General features: G+C 39.6%; 1 protein-coding gene across 5 annotated transcripts in view; it reads right to left on the bottom strand.

The window, feature by feature from the left end:
- The window catches only part of TENM3 (teneurin transmembrane protein 3), a 592,885-nt gene that overhangs the window by 426,194 nt on the left and 149,334 nt on the right, over positions 1-17,357 (bottom strand). For 4 of the 5 annotated variants that reach the window (XM_032869853.1, XM_032869854.1, XM_032869855.1 and 1 more), the window contains exon 2: positions 7,289-7,595. In XM_032869853.1, the coding sequence (XP_032725744.1) occupies positions 7,289-7,520 (232 nt within the window). In that variant the 5' untranslated portion in view covers positions 7,521-7,595. Of the gene's footprint in view, positions 1-7,288; positions 7,596-17,357 lie in introns of those variants that run through there. The other variant, XM_032869858.1, reaches the window with a different exon arrangement.

Raw genomic sequence — 17,357 nt, 5'->3', positions numbered from 1 at the left:
CTAGACCATTATCCTTTTGAAACATTGCTTGAGTCTTACATGTGAATAGTTACCTAGACTAATTTTTACACATATATTGAGAATTAATTGCGATATAAATAGTCTTTCTTATGTACTACTTTAAGTTAGTATTAAGTTAGTATTAAGGTTATTAAGGTTATGTTAGCTTCATAATATTTCAGTACTTTCAATCTTTCGTGGGTGTGTTTGTGTATGTATGTGATGTTAAATAGCTTTTTGAACTTTGGATTGAGCTACACTTTGAAGGTTTTATAAAATTCACCTAGAAACATGAAATTCACCCAAAGGAACTGTTTCCTTGCTGTCGTTGCCCTTTCAGCCACTTTTCTAATCTCTTCTGAGATAATTGGTCTTGACAAGTTTTTTCTCCCTGTTTTGAAATAGTTTGGGGTCAATCATATTTTGCTAAGAAAAAATAAATTCCCCTAGATTTAAACTGTTGTGTGGAATAGTCCCTTAGTTGTTACATGGTCTTCAGTATCTCTATTTTTGTTCTCATTATTTTTTAATTGGGATCACCAGGGGCTTTCTATTTCCTTGGTCTTTTTAAAGAATCAGCTTTTTGTTTATTTTTAATTTCAGTTTTATCTCGACTCTCTCCCTCCTCCATTTCCTTTGGTTTATTTTTCTGATATTTTACCCATTTCTTAGCATGTAGAGCAAATTCCTCTTAGTTGGCTTTTATTTGTTAAACATATTCTTTCACAATATATTTTTCCTATGATTATGGCTTTCTCTGTCTCCCATAAGTTCCGAAAGCAGAACGTTCTTTTCCTTGCTTTCTATTGCTTCTTATCATAATCTAGGGTTGCCATAATCCATGGAAGGAAAGAGTTTTTGTTTGTTTATCTTTTGATTCTTTATTTCAAATTCTACTGAATTATATAATCAAATGTTTTGACTTAAAAAATCTCTACTTTTCTGATTTTTTTGATGTTTCTTTTTGTGGCTAAAAGCACAACTGGTGTCTGCCAGTATTCCGTGGAATTATGAAAATCTGTATCCCTTCCATGTCTGTACATAGACCTTAGCTAAAAATTTTTATTAATATTATATAATCCCTCCCTTATTTTTGTAAACTTTTAGATCGGATGCTGAAGATGCTGAACCAAAATCTCCCCCAATAAATGTAGTTTAACAACCATTTTTCTCTAATAGTTTTTGCTTTATAAACTTAGCTACTACACTATTTAATGTGTGCAGTTGAAGAGTAGGCATCCTTCTGTCTTGTGCTGAAAGACATTTGCTCTGTGGTCCCCTATTTCCTGTCTGGTGTTTCTAATAGTAAATTCTGCTGTTCCTACTATTATTACCGCCATTCTCGCTCTCCTTTTGTTTTGGTTGGTATTTACTGGATCCTTCTTTATCTCTTTATTCTCAACCATTCTTTGGCCATTGTAAGTCCATTTATTATAAATGCCAGTAACTTACAAGCCAGTGGAATAGTTCTGTTTGTGTCAAAATTCAGTGCATTTACATTTCATGTAATATGTAATATGTAATATAGATTTGCCTGCTTTCATCTTGTTTTATGGTTATTCATGATTTTACTTGTTTCCTCTTTTTCCTTGGAGCAGTTTTTGCTAAACTGATCAGACTGCTATTCATTCCCCTTTCCCCCTTGCTAATTAGGTAGGTCTATTGTACTTTTCTCATTCCGCTAATGATTACCTACCTTTCCTGACATTCATATTCAAATACATGGTTTTCCTTATTACATGAATGCAAGGTAGCAATTATTTCCCTCCATTAAAACTCTACTCCATGACTGTTTCCCCCTCTCCCTCTTTAGGTGAGATTTTGGAATACATTTACTTTCCTCCCACTCCTGGGTGTTGCCAAGACAAGTGATCAGTTTTAGCTCTAGTCTTTTTTTAAGGTCTCCCTTGTAGTGCTTCTTGTACACTGCCAGTTGCTCTGCCATCATCATTTGGGAATTATCCACATATGTACTGCGAAGTTGACTGCTCATCACTGTTTCCTCTCCTCTACATGGGCGGTGATTGATTCAGTCCGTATTGCTTTCTTGAATCCTTCCTTAGATGGTGTACATTGCTGATAATGTCTTTGCTGGTCCCTCACTATTTTGCATTTAGTCTGAGATGAATGATATCTTCCCTGCACAGAGGATCCCTGGGTTGTGGTTCTTTTCTCTTCGTAGAGGGTATTGTATTGCCTCCTACTTTCATTGTTGTAGATGACAAATTCATTGTCTTTTTGTTTCTTTTCTAAGCAACAAGAAAGGTAACTTGTTTTTTCTCTATAGAATCTTATAAAGTATCTTTCTCTCGAATGTTACAAAATTTCTCTAGGATGGGCTTAGGGGCATATGCGTATGTGTACATCTGCATATTTTCTTTTTAATTTTATTTGGAACTTTGTTTCTTGTTTTGAGTTCTTTCTTCTACTTGGTCTTTACAACTATTAACTTGGATTTCATCAATGAACACATATGCTTCTTCAACGAATCTATTACATTTTTTCATTTGTAAATGACAGCTCCTGACCCATCATTTGGTGGTGGTGGCTGGTTTTGTTGTTGCTGCCTTTTTCCTACGTGGATTTCTGTAAGCGTTCTTCTACTTCTTTATCTGGATTCAAGTTCTCCTCTTCGATCTCCATTGCCCATTTTCATTAGCAATTTCCTGATTTGTTTGTCTTGCTTTGCATCCTATCCCACTTTCTGCCCTTTGGGTGCCATTAAGCACATCCTGGCTTTCCTCAGGCATCTTAGCAGTAAGTCCTATTAGACTCGAGAGACATTTCTTTCTCCTCCCTCTTTCCTTGGCTGGCACTCTCCCAATATCAGAGTGGAGAAAGGGGCCAAGGACCCCAGCTACTCCCATAAGGCAACCTTCACTCCCAGAAGGACCATGGGGAGGGAGGTCAGCCTCTCCCTGGTGCCACAAAGTCACAACTTTCTTTCTGAGCTTCACCCCAGGGCTGCATCCCATTCTGAGCTCTCATCTGACCCAAAGGGAAAAAACTGCCTGCCTCAACTTTGTCCCTCAGGGCCCTGTAGAATTCTAGATCTCAGTGGCACCCTGGATCACTGCTCAGCTCGGAGGAAGGTAGGAGTTGGCTGGAGGATAGGCAGAGGAGGCATCATTCAAGCCCCATCATGCTGCATTCCTGGACACATATTTACAGGAAAACTTGGACTCTTCCTCTAATGTTCTTTTGTTTCATAAAAGAGGGTTATGTTTGGTAAGAAAGAGTATTTGTAGAAAAGATGGACTCCGGATGCAGCCCAGTAAGCAGGTGCAGCGGTGAAAAATCAGGGTCTGTGGGATCTACTGCACTTGAACTTGTCTAAGACCAGCAATGTGATGAGGGGAGAGGCAGAAGCCATGTTTATGAGAGCCAGGGACAGTGGGGTGCTGCTGACAATGACAAGTAGGAAGAGAAGAAAAATCCCAGAGCAGCAGGAAGGAAAAAGAAGAGCTTCTGGGGCTGGAAGCAAGCTGTCAGGGAAGGCCTGCCGTGAGCCACACTGAGACCTTGATGAGTGGTCATCTTTGTCAATCTGGCCTTCTCCTTCCCTTTCCTACTTTGCAAATTCGTATTCTAGTTTGATGTCAGGCATGTATACATACAGACATAACGCTATCTGTTTTTCAGATATAAAAATGGGTAACTTTCCTCCCCATTGCCATTCTATAAATAGAGAGTAAACAGTGGTCTTTCATTTTAAAATTCTGCAATTCACCACCCAACACCAATTACTGACTGACTGACTAGCTGACTGGTAAATGTTCTTGGGTTAAGACTGTCTCAGAGGTGTTCTTTTCAGGCTCACGGTTCTGGGGAACAAAAGCGTTCCTATTTCCAGACATCACCTTGTTTCCAAAATCACCCTCATGGATAACACCCCTTGTTGGAATCGATGAGCATTTTCATTCAGTTAAGGACACTATGAACAATGTATATAGTGCAGAGAAAAAAAAAAGATCTTTTATTTTATCACTTCTTTAAAACTGTGGGATGATCTTCTGCAGCTGTTTCATGAGAAATGTGTCTCAGACCTGACAGGATAAATTCTCTTCAAAGATGAATCAAAGAAAATAGTATCCAAGAATGCAAAACAAGCCATTGTTACCCTAACCCCATCACACCTACAGAGAGTTCCACAGCTGCTAGAAGAACAACTATTTCCATCACCGAATAAACCACATCAAGAGATTAAAAAAAGAGAGAGACAGAGTGAGAGACCTTTGTGAGATCCAGCCAAATTACACATTATTGTGAAAATGAAATCATCTCTAGCTTTACGGTATCTAAACAGAACATGTAATTAATGAGAGTCACCTGCCAGTCAGGAAAGCCACCAAAAAAAAAAAAAAAAAAGATTAGAATCAAGTTTGATGATAGGTCACAAAATTGGTCAAGAAACATAAAAACATCATATTTCTAGATTTGAATTCTCCGTGTAATTGCATTGACAGGGGTTTCTATCTAGCCCTTCCTCTGGCTGGAGCAGCTTTTCCTGTGTCATTCACAGAATAAGTAGATGGAGAATTGACAAGTTGTTTTAAAACTCCATGGACAAGCTAAATTAGCATGATTCTTTGGAATTGTTTCAAAGATCTCTGGCTACTAGCAATATTTTTCATCTTTCATTTTTATTACGTGTATGATGTCAGGAGCTGTGGCAGGAAGCACATTTTGTCAATTAAATAATTAATCCCACAGCATAATAGTCAGTGAGGAAAAATTGACATTTGTCAGGTTCAAAGAAAATGAAAGCCTGGGAGGATTTTTCATTATGCTTGCTTGAGAAAAACACAATCTGATAGCAGCCTTTCCTTAGTCATTTCCCTGCTACACTTGCTGCTCCTGCTACATACATCCATTGTATGGAACCACAGGAGAGACAAAGTATCTGCAAATCGCCCTCTCCCTCGCCCTCACACTCCCCCCACCTGGTCACAAATAATCGTTATCAATCTTATTTCCTAAAGATTTCTGCCCGTTTCTCTCTATCCACACCAGCAAAACTGGCCAAAATTGACACCAACCAAGCAAAGGGAGATTCTTCCCCGGAATTGCCCGTTTTTCTGCTGTGGTCCCTGCCCAGAGAGGTTGGAAGGCGAACGCTAGGGCTGGAGCGGCCCAGGTTCAAGTCCCAGCTCTGCTGTCATCAACCACGGGGTGTCAGACCTCTCCATCTGGGAAAGGAGGGCACTACTGGGAGCCTCCCCCCCATCTGGGGGCGGGGTCAGATGATCGTGCACATAACCTGGTTAGCGCCACGCCTGGAGCCCACTAAGGAATCAGCGCATGTTGGCTGTACAGAGCAGGACATTCCATGTATGTTTTTAATACGGCCTGATTTATGAACATGTCAGGTGGATGGCAGCCCTGTCACACTCCGGCTTTTCCTTCCTCTTCTGCCCTGAAAGCTCTTCTCCCTGCCCCCTCCAGCTGCTCCCAACAAGGGGCCTCCCTCTGCTGCCTCGCTCACTCCCTCCTTCCTCCACCCCCCCCTTATCTCCCCTCCTTGGCTGGCAAGAAGCTGAGTGATGGTACTCTTTGGGCCCCCAAGAACTTGGTTGCAGGGTTTCCACAGATGGTCCCGCCGTGTCATCAACCACAGTCTGTGCTGGATTAGCACTGCCTAGGAGGTGAAAATTTCAGCTTGCTATTTTTAACCCGGTTAAGCATCCCTTGTGCTGCCAAAACTAAATGCTTGCTTGGGGTGGAGATGAGCCTCCACGCATCACGCCACATGTGCGGAGTTGTTTTTTTTTTTTTTTCTTCTTCTTCTTCTAATGGTATCCCATGATGCCTTTTTTTTTTTTTTTTCCAAGAGGGCACTAAGCAGTTGTTTTTGTTACAAAAAGCAAGGCTTCACACTGGGTTCAGATTGCATGCATTTCACAGTACCTATGCGTTTTTAAATGTGCCCTGATAATCTATGTCAGCTGTGTAGACAATACGAAAGAAAAAAAAAAAAATCAGGTTTGGAATTACAAGACATGGTACAATGACTTCAAGTCCCTTGGCTCACCCGGGGAATGTATCTCGGATATGTGTTTTAGATTGTCCCTTAAAAACTGGATTTAAAAATGTTAACCTGCTTTGTCCCCTTTCATAAACTAGGATACCTGTGATATTAGTAAGACCTGCTTTTGGGGGGGGGTGGAATCTGTCTTTAGCAGATCAAATGAGTCTTCTTTGAGGTAAACTGGTTTGGGTGAGTGAATGCTATTTCAGTCTCGTTAGGTTGGCTCCTTCCACAAAGTAGAGAAGAAAAGAACCATGGAAAATTTCCAAAGTTTTGAATGATTTATTGCTTTATTACTTTTTCTTAAATTTGTTCCTGCTTAATATCAAACTGTTAGTCACACTATTTGTAAGGGGACTGGAAAAGAATGACTATATTCTTTACACTTGAAGTTAAATTTATTTTTCCTCATTTCCTGATTAAATGAGCTAAGGGATGCTAAGTTCTATGCAGACTGACGAAGCAAGTCAAATGTAAGAGGATTTTATCTTTATTAGGAGTAATCTTGCCCCCATCTCAAAAATGTATTAGAAGAAACAACATAGAACTACGGGTGCCACGTTTAAAATAAGCTATTGTCTGAAAGCGTGGAAACTGGTAGGTCTAAGATTGTGAAGTAGAATTACAGAAATCATTACTCCGTTGGTAGAATATGCAGGCAGCAGACAGGGCATAAAAATGGTCAACAAATACATGCGAATGACCAAACCATCATGGATTATGAGAAGCCAGGATGTTTTAAGGTATAACTTCAATGTTCTAGATTGCCTCCCATAGTAGGCTCTTGTCTTCAGAGCTGGACGGCTGCGTGGATCGTGAGATCATTCGGAATAAGGTTCTTCCTTTCTAATGAGTTAACAAGGCTTTTCTCATCATCCCCCCCCCAACCCGTGCATCAGTTCCAACTGCAGAAACAATGCGTGTGACACCTTCATGAGATGATGAGGGAGCCCAAGAGACCTGGGTGTCCAGTTTATGCACACAAAGGGGTTGTGAGCAGAATCGCAAAGCTCATGCACAAACTGTGTACAGTGATTCCCTCCAGGTGTCAGCCCCCTTATCTGGGGTCAGTGTGCCTGTGGGTGGCCTTCTATCTTTACTCTGGAATACGAGGTCACCATCTCATAACTCAAAAATCTGAATCAGTGATAAGCCGTTAACTTGGAAAATCATCATGTCACCTCAAGTGGGGAAGAAAAAGCAACAACTGCAAGTTGGCACCATTGGAGAGCTCCATGTTTTATAAGAACCATGACCTACCTTGTCTGGTGTATTCGTCTGCCTCTCTGTGAACCAAATCCTTTACTCTGTTTCCGTAAAGCAGCCGCGAGGAATCATGATCAAAAGCTTTCAGGGTTTCACTGGAACTGTAAGACTTCTGTGTGGGTACCCTACACTCTTCATTGTCCGCTGAGGAATTTGTGTACCGCCGTTCTTTCTCTCGTCGGCTCTTGGTCAGCGAGCAGTAAGGCCTACGTTCTTTCACATCCATACTTCATTCCTTCTGGGTGCACATCAGTCCTGCTTGGCACAAATTACACTCAGGGTTCAACTCTCATTGGCCTCTCTGCGAAGATAAAAGGTTTGCATAATGTCAGCATAACCTTCATCAAAAAACGGACTACCTTACATCCTTCTCAATCTGGAAAATGGTGGAAAGTAATACTGTCATCTATCTAGAAAACTTGCTTTCAACAGCAATAAAAAAAGAAAATTTGTGAAATCACTGTAAAATAGACTGTATGACCAGAAAGTGAGGCATACTTTCTGAGAGTTATGGACACCTGCTTAAGCTAGTATAACTGATTTTTCACATTAATACAAAACATTAATCTCAAGATCAGATTTCAATACAGAAGCCAGCTCAAGTTGGCCTCCATATGTTGGTTAAACATGGGGCAATTTTCTCTCATTGCATTTTCTCCATTCACAAATAAATTCCCTTTCTTTTTCTTACAAAAATGTATACTATTTTATTTCTTTTGATTTTTTTTAAGGGTAGGAGCAAATTGTACCTTGGACATTCTATTAATTTTTGCAAGGACTTTTTCTTCTGCTGGCACAATTTTCATGTTTCAAGGACCTAAACATCTTCAACTATGGAAAAGCAGATCCTTCTCTCCTATTCCTCTCCTAAAAATGCATTTTCCTTTCTAGAAAATGAATTTAATCTGCCTTATCCCAGGGGTGCCAGGTTGGCTCAGTCAGTTAAGCATCTGCCTTGGGCTCAGGTCATGATCCTGGGGTCCCCGGATGGAGCCTACATCGGGTTTCCCACTCAGTGGGGAGCCTGCTTTTCTGTTCCCCCCTCCTTTACCCCCTTTACGCTCGCGTGTGTGTGCTCTTTCTTTCTCAAATAAATAAATGAAATCTTAGAAAGAAAGAAAGAAAGAAAGAAAGAAAGAAAGAAAGAAAGAGAAAGAAAGAAAGAAAACCTGTGCTCTTCTCATTTTAAGGCAATTCAAGTAGCTAATTTGATGGGGTAGTTTTTGCAACTTCAGGTGACAAGATTAAGTAAGAAGAAGGTGAATTATGTTTTTTTGCTTAGCAACAGCCTTTTTCCTGATTTTCTCAATGGACAGGGGTCAAAGTGACTGCGCCTAAGGAGGGATGGTGGCCCAGGGCTAGTCAGCATTTCATTTTTAAAAATTTTTTAAGTTTATTTATTTATTTAAGTAATTTCTACACTCAAAGTGGGCTTGAACTCAAGCCCCTGAGATCCTGAGTCACTCTCCTCTGAGCCAGCCTAGCATGCCTAATCTGCATTTTAAATGATCCTCCTTTGATTTTTTTCTTTCTCATTTGATCTTTCTCTTAAATCTGAAGGTCCCCCAAAGCCTTCAGTGTTTGCTCCCACCCCACTCCTTCTTTCCTAAATCCACTTTTTACTGGAATGATTCCATAATCAACTTGAAACAAATGATTTCTGGTGGCCCCAGATCTTCTCCTTGGTTCCCCATCCTTGGGGCTGTGACTTCTTTTTAGATATTTTCTCCCATGGAGAATCCTTCTCCCAAGGAATTTCTCCCCCTCTCTTGATCCTTGGCTATCATCATACTCATCACGCCTCTCTTTACTGTGCTTTCAACATGAGGTCTCGGGGCTGACTCAGGCTCTCCCACAAGGGTTCAGTTTACATCTACGCTGCCGACAACTCTCTGTTCTGTCTGAGCAACATCATGAGTCCTCTACCTTTCACTTTCCAACTTCTGCCTTCCATATAGCTATAAGGAGGGGGTGACATTCTGAGCTGGAATGATCACAGAGCTCCAGAGCCTTTGCTCGGAGAAGCCGGATGGCTCCTCCTGCTATCTCTTGAACCGAACTGTATCTTCTATTCCTACTGCCCGTGAAGGTTCCCTCACATTGGTTTCCACATTTCTCCGCTACCGACCTGAGCGGGCTGTTAAGCATAGTTGCTAATATTTACCTTGGCCGTTGAAACACATCTTGACTTCCCTACCCTTTTCTGATTTTCCATGAATCTGATTAAATTTTAAAAAACTAGGATGTTTTCCCTGACCTCTTCTGATTCATTAGCCCATTATTCTCTTAACACATTCTTCCATTAGCTCTCAATAGAAATTGAATTTCTTTTATTGTAGCTCTCCTTTGAGTTTAAAATAATAAATAATTTCAAGATACAGTAGTAACAGGGCATAGTTCTAGACGACACAGTTAAAACAACACACCAATTCACTCTCTTTGTTCCAGGGAAAACAAAAGTTACCTTAGGTCAGTATTTATTGAATGTTATGTATTTGGCTCTCTTCCATGTGCTGAGGACACACCATTGAATGAAACAATGTCCCTGCCTTCATGGAGCATATATGTAGTGGGGAGAATCAAGGACATTCTTTCTAACAGAGTGAATGTATGTGTGTGAGTTCAAGAAAAATCTCGTTTCCAAAGCGATCTCGATCTCTTAGGAGAAAGGCCATATCAACTCTCGTAACTAAATGACCATTGAAAAGCTTTCAGCTGGGGTGCCTGGGTGGCTCAGTCGGTTGGGTGTCTGCCTTTGCTTAGGTCATGATCCTGGAGTCCCAGGATCCAGCCCTGCACCTGGCTTCCTGCTCAGCAGAGAGTCTGCTTCTCCCTCTCCATCTGCCTCTCCCCCGATCATGATCTCTCTCTCTCTCTTTCTTCCTCTTGCTTGCTAACTCTCCCTCAAATAAATAAATAAAATCTTATTTATCAAAGAAAAAAAAAGCTTTCCATTGACCATAAATACCTTAACTCAAGCATTCTTAGTAATAGAACTTTGGGTTTTGAAATTATTATAAAATTTCTGGTTCTTGCCTTGAGTTGACATCTATTTTAAAATAGGTACTGCTAAATATACACATATGTATGCATTTTTATGCTTTAAAAATGGACTGATTGAAAAAACAAACAAAAAAACCAAAATCCAAACAAACAAACAAAAAAATGTACTGATTGAAGCCAGAGGAAATTTCCTTTTTTTTTTTTTTTTTTTTTTTTTTTTCTTTCCTCCACTGTAATTTTGCTTCAGTTAGACCAGGCTCTGGTGAACTCTAGTACACCAGCCAAATCTCACCCATCACCTGTTTCGTAAATAGAGGTGGTTTTTTTTTTTTTTTTTAATTTTATTTATTTGAAAGACAGAGGTCACAAATAGGCAGAGAGGCAGGCAGAGAGAGGAGGAAGCAGGCTTCCCACTGAGCAGAGAGCCCGATGTGGGGCTCGATCCCAGGACCCTGGGATCATGACCTCAGCTGAAGGCACAGGCTTTAACCCACTGAGCCACCCCGGCGCCCCTGTAAATAAAGTTTTATTGGAACATAGTACATGTATTTATTTATGTATTGTCCTTGGCTGTGTTCATGTTACAAAGGCAGGGTAGAATGGTTGCGACAGAGACTGCAGTGAACTGAATTGTGTCTCTCAAAGAGATACATCAAAGTCTTAATGCCTAGTACCGGTGAATGTGACCTTCTGGCATTTATAGCAGCAATCGAGTAAGCATGCGGTTAGATTAGATTAGGGTGGGTCCTGAGTCTAATGATGTCATTAGACTTAAGTCTAATGGTGTCTCTCTAAGAGACAAAGAGAAGAAGATTTGGATACAGACACATACAGACAAATAGGAGAGCCGACCATGTGAGGACAGAGGCAGAGGCTGAGTGTTGCAGCGCTTAAGCCGAGGAACACCAAGGGCTGTGGCCAAACAGCAGAAGCTAGGAGAGAGACATGGGCCAGACTCTTCCCAAGAATTTCAGAGAAAGCACGGCACTGCCCATACCTTCATTTTCATACTTCTTGCCTCCAGAACTAAAAAGATAAACTTCTGTTGTTTTAAGCCACTGAGTTTGGGGTAGTTTGTTACTACACCCTGGGAAACTAATGCAGAGACCTGCTGGCCTGAGAAGTTTAAACTCTTTACTGCCTGGGCCTTTGTAGAAAAAATGATCACGGTCTGCGTTAGATCATTCATATTTCCATTCTGTCTTTAATTGTCCCTTTGCATTTTAGAATGCAAAATGTATTCTCTATTATACAACCCATGATGCAATTTCATGATCTTGCAAATTAGATAATAAGTTCTTTAATGTGGCGATACAGATATATATCATCAATAGTAAAGATGCACCCCTATGGTGATGTTACCAATGTTTATAAATCAGAATCAATAAAATGCTAATAAATGAGTAATAAAAAGATAATTTTAGGTATTCTTGAGCTTTATAGAATATCTCTAGCCACAAACATATGACTTTTCTTTATCTGCGAAGCAATTTTGAAGGGCCATGGGAAATCAAGATGTAGTATTCAAATATACCATCAAAGACAGAGACATTTTGATCTTAGTGATTCCAAACAATAAAAAGTCTTTTGCATCTGTCTCCCCATTTTTGCACATTGTTCAGACTCTTCGAGGATTTAATCTACACTGTAATGTTTGCAACCACTGTAATTCTTCTGATGGAAGTCAGTGAGTTCAGTATGACTTCAAACGGCGGTTTTCTACATTATCTTCTGCCCTCACAGCTAAAGATCTGAAGGTTAAAAAATGTAGCTGCTTAAGTAGGGCTAAATCGAAGCATTTTGATGGTGATTGCACAGTCCTACACAGGAAAAGTTTCACTTTGCACATACTTAGCATAAAGCATTTAATGGACAGGATCTTAGCTGCAATGGTGGGCAAGGCCTTTGAAAAAAATAAAGGAAAAACTATTAGAAATAAAGTTGACCAAAAAGCTCTCATTCAACTTGCTATAGCAGGTATATAACAATTTCAAGCTAGTTTGGTTGACTTTCCTTAGCTCCTTGAAAAACAACTCAGTTACTAACCACAGCACACCTCTGGAAAACATGGCTGGTCTTAAAGCAAATTCCATTATTGGGTTATTATTTTTTTTCTCAAATTTTTTCTGCAAAGTATTTGGTTGACTAAATGAATGCACAGGACACCAGATTTAGGGTAATCATATAGTCTATTTCAGACATTTTAGTTAAACCCGCTTTGAAACTTGGCCACAGACCTTAACAACGTTACACTGTTTCATAACATGTTCCTAATTCCAAAGAAACATTTTTTAATTGCACTTTTAGCAAGTAATCTGATTTTAATTGGACTTAGTATATCTTTAAAATCCTTCAGCCAATGATTACAATGTATCCGGCTTATAACAAACATCCCTAGAATCATCTGTACTTCAAAAATTCAATGAACTTGGGGCACCTGGGTGGCTCAGTGGGTTACACCTCTGCCTTCAGCTCAGGTCATGATCTCAGGGTCCTGGGATCAAGGCCGGAATCCGGGATCTCTGCTCAGCAGGGAGCCTGCTTCCCCTTCTCCCTCTGTCTGCTTCTTTGCCTACTTGTGATCTCTTTCTCTCCATCAAATAAATAAATAAAATCTTAAAAAAAAATTCAGTGAACTTATGTGTCTATCTAGCAACTGAAATAAAAACAAATATCCAATCCCGAGGATTATGTAAGCCATCGGTCAAATTCCCTCAAACTCCCACTGTTAGTTATTTTCTGTAAAAATTACAAATTCCTGAATGTCGCTTTGAATATCTTCTGCCCAGACCGTCCTCCTATGTTTGTAATAGTTTGAAAAATCTCACCCATAAGAATAAGCAGACTTCAGAAAAACACTAATTTACTCAAGTGTATTTTAGATTACAGATCTAAATTACGCTATTTGTACACAATACCAAGAAAATTTTACCTTTCGTTATTCACAATTCATATTTTCCCTAGTAAGTTAGTATTTATGATTTATTACCAATTATGTTAATCAAATAATAAGTACAACTTTGCACACCCATAAGAATCTCTAAGTATTTCCTTTACTGAAGAGCTAGATTAATGCCAATTGAGCACAAGAGGAAATCAATTGCTATTGTTAATTTTAGAGGAAATCTTGTTTCCTACAGCAAATTTACAAAGCAAAGAATTAAAAAATTAAGTACAAAAATAAAATCATACTATGATGATTTCTTTGTAATGCTCAATTTAAGCGCAACTAAAATTTGAGGTTACAGGTTTAAATAGAGGAATACAAGTGAATTAAGATATCTTGTTTGAAGCACAAAGTTAAAACACAAAGGGGCGCCTGGGGTGGCTCAGTGGGTTAAGCCTTTGCCTTCAGCTCAGATCATGATCTCAGGGTCCTGGGATCGGCCGCGCATTGGGCTCTCTGCTCAGCAGGGAGCCTGTTTCCCCTCCTCTCTCTGCCTCCCTCTCTGCCTACTTGTGATCTCTGTCTGTCAAATAAATAAATAAAATATTAAAAAAAAAAACCACAAACCTGTGAAAGGAAATATGGCAAAAGAGAAATCTACTAGGAGTAACAAAAGTTATGCTTGTTGAGAAGACATAGGGACAGAAAAAGATAATTATAGTAAATAATTACTGGTTGAGAAGATTAAACAAGGAAGGATTAGAGCTGAGATCAATGAGGTAGAAACCAGAGATACAGTAGAACGTATCAATGCAACTAGAAGCTGGTTTTTTGAAAGAATCAATGAGATCGATAAACCATTGGCCACACTAATCCAAAAGAAAAGAGAGAAAGCCCAAATTAATAAAATTATGAATGAAAAGGGAGAGATCACAACTAACACCAAGGAAGTGGAAACAATCATCAGAAGTTATTATCAACAGTTATATGCCAATAAGCTAAGCAACCTAGATGAAATGGATGCATTCCTGGAAAACTATAAACTCCCAAAATTGAACCAGGAAGAAATCGACAACCTAAATAGACCGATATCTAGTAACGAGATTGAAGCAGTGATCAAAAACCTCCCAAAAAACAAGAGCCCAGGACCTGACGGATTCCCTGGGGAATTCTACCAAACTTTCAAAGAAGAAATAACACCTATTCTCCTGAAGCTGCTTCAAAAAATTGAAGCAGAAGGAAAACTTCCAGACTCTTTCTATGAAGCCAGCATTACCCTGATCCCCAAACCAGGCAAAGACCCTACCAAAAAGGAGAATTTCAGACCAATATCACTGATGAATATGGATGCTAAGATTCTCTTTCTTTCTTTTTAAAATATATTTATTTATTTATTTGAAAGAGAGACAGAGAGAGAGAGCACAAGCCGGGGAAAGGGTAGAGGGAGAGAGAGAGAAAATCCTCAAGCAGGCTCCCTGCTGAGCACAGAGCCCGACACAGGGCTCCATCTCACAACCTCAAGATCATGACCTGTCCCAAAATCAAGAGTCAGATGCTTGGGGCACCTGGGTGGTTCAGTGGGTTAAGCCTCTGCCTTCAGTTCAGGTCATGATCTCAAGGTCCTGGGATCGAGTCCCACATTGGGCTCTCTGCTCCACAGGGAGCCTGCTTCCTCCTCTCTCTCTCTCTGCTTGCCTCTCTGCCCACTTGTGATCTCTCTCTGTCAAATAAATAAAATCTAAAAAAAAAAAAAAAAAAGAGTCAGATGCTTAACCAACTGAGCCACCCAGGTGCCTCAAGGCAAGTGTCTTTCTTTAAACATGACGTTTGATAACAATAATAAATAAGAGACCTGCATGGAGAAAGAACTCTGGAAGACTGTAGAGGAGCCTCCTTGAGAATTCAGCAGAGTACTAATCAGCATGTGTGTGTGTGAGACAACAGCAGGCCAGAGAATGAGCCATCTGGAAGGATTATAACAGAATTTCTCAACCTCCACACTATCAACATTTTATATGGAAACATTCCTTTTTGGGGGGCTACCCTCTAGTGTGATGTTCAGCAGCACTCCTAGATGCTGCCCAGTAGGTATTAGCAGCCCTCCCAGGCATGACAACAAAAAATCTTTCAGACACTGGAGGCAAAATTGCCCTTCTAAAGAACCCCCGAGTTATAAGAAACAGTATCCAGAGCTCACACAAAGACAAGAGCAGTGTATATTCTCACTAGCCCGATTGGAAAAGCCACCTAATTTATTAGGTAATGTACTCAGAAAGGCCTTGCCTCAGTTGTGGGGAATAATTTAGCACTAAACTAAACATAGTTTTGGTCTCATTTGAAGCCTTAAAGGCAGGGCCAGAAAGGATCAAACTATTTTCAAGTAGCTTAACTATTCTATAACAAAGCTGAAGAATATTGCAGGAACACAAAAATATCCAGTACTCAACAAGGTAAAATTTACAATGTCTGTTATACAATCAAAGATTTCTAGTGTGCCAAGAAGCAGGAAAATAATGAGGGGTAAAAATCAGTCCACTAAAACAGATTCAGAACTGACACAAGTATTAGAACAAATAGATAAGGACATCAAAACATACATTCAAAAAATTAAATGGAGACAGTGAAGATATAACAAGGAGACCAATGTCAAACTTCTAGAGATGAAACAATCATGTCTGAGATGGAAAATACACTGGATGGGATGAATGAAGAGTCACAGTGCCAAAGAGAAGGGAAACAGACTTAAAGATAGAGTAATAGAAACGGAACAGAATGAAGCTCAGAGAAAGAGAATAAATACATAATTACATCATCAGTGAGATGTGGGATTATTTTCAGTGGCCAATATAGATGTAATTGGAGTCCCTGAAGGAGAAAACAGGAAGTGAACAGAAGAAATTTGGAGAAATAGTAACTGAAAAATTCTCAAATTCAATAAACACTATTAGCCTACAGAGTCCCAGAAGCTAGGCAAACACCAAGTTCGATAAACACTAAGCCTACAGATTCCCAGAGGCTCAGCAAACACCAAATTCGATAAACACTAAGCCTACAGATTCCCAGAAGCTCAGCAAACACCAAATTTGATAAACATAAGCCTACAGATTCTCAGAGGCTCAGCAAAAACCAAGCACAAGAAACAGAAAGAAAGTTATACCAAGACATTTGATTGTAATCAAAATTATATATGTTTATGGAAAAAGAAAAAACAGTGATAAAGAGAAAGTCTTAAAAGCAGACCCAGGAAAAAGGCACATTACATACAGAGGTCCCCGTTGGAAATAATGTGAATGAGAAGACAATAGAGTAATATCTTTAAAATGCTGAAAGAAAAACAAACAAACAAACAAACAACACTGTCATTCTAGAATTCTTTACTCAATGAAAATATCTTTCAAAAATAAAGGCAAAATGTCTACCATTTCTAACGTACAAAAGTTGACCACAAGTAGACTCTCATTACAAGAAATGTAAAGGAAGCGGTCTAGGTGGAAGGAAAAGAACGTCAGTTAGAAATATGGATCCACGCAAAGGAATGAACAGCACTGGGATGTGGCAACTATGTGGTTACATGTACGGTATTTTTCTTATTATTTAAATCTCTTTAAAAGATATAAGACTCGTTGCATAAAAATCATAACAGTATATTGTGAATTTTATAACATAGGTGTAAGTAAAGCATATTTGCAACAGCACTGTAAAGGAAGGCGGGGAGAAAGAGTATACTATTGTTAGTTCTTTTTTTTTTTTAAAAATTTTATTTATTTATTTATTTATTTGTCAGAGAGAGAGAGAGTTAGAGAAAGAGAGCACACACAAGCAGGCAGAGTGTCTGGCAGAGGCAGAGAGAGAAGCAGGCTCCCTGCTGAGCAAGGAGCCCGATGCGGGACTCGATCCCAGGACCCTGGGATCATGACCTGAGCCAAAGGCAGTGGCTCAACCAACTGAGTCACCCAGATGTCCCAGTTCTTTATATTATATGTGAAGTGGCAAAATATCACCTCAAGAGATACTGTGTTATAGCACAGGTGTATACTTTAAACCGTAAAGCTACTACTAAAATAAAGACACTGAGAGTCTGCTAATCCAAAGGAGGTAGGAGAAGAGGAACAAAGAATACATGGGGCAACATGAATACAAAGAGCAAGTTGACAGACTTAAATCTAAGGAGGT

The sequence above is a fragment of the Lontra canadensis genome, unplaced genomic scaffold (genome assembly GCF_010015895.1).
Source record: "Lontra canadensis isolate GAN:19392208 unplaced genomic scaffold, GSC_riverotter_1.0 scaffold39, whole genome shotgun sequence".
NCBI lineage: Eukaryota > Metazoa > Chordata > Mammalia > Carnivora > Mustelidae > Lontra > Lontra canadensis.
Note: the sequence above shows the minus strand (reverse complement) of the source record. Positions and strands in the feature narration are given on the sequence as shown.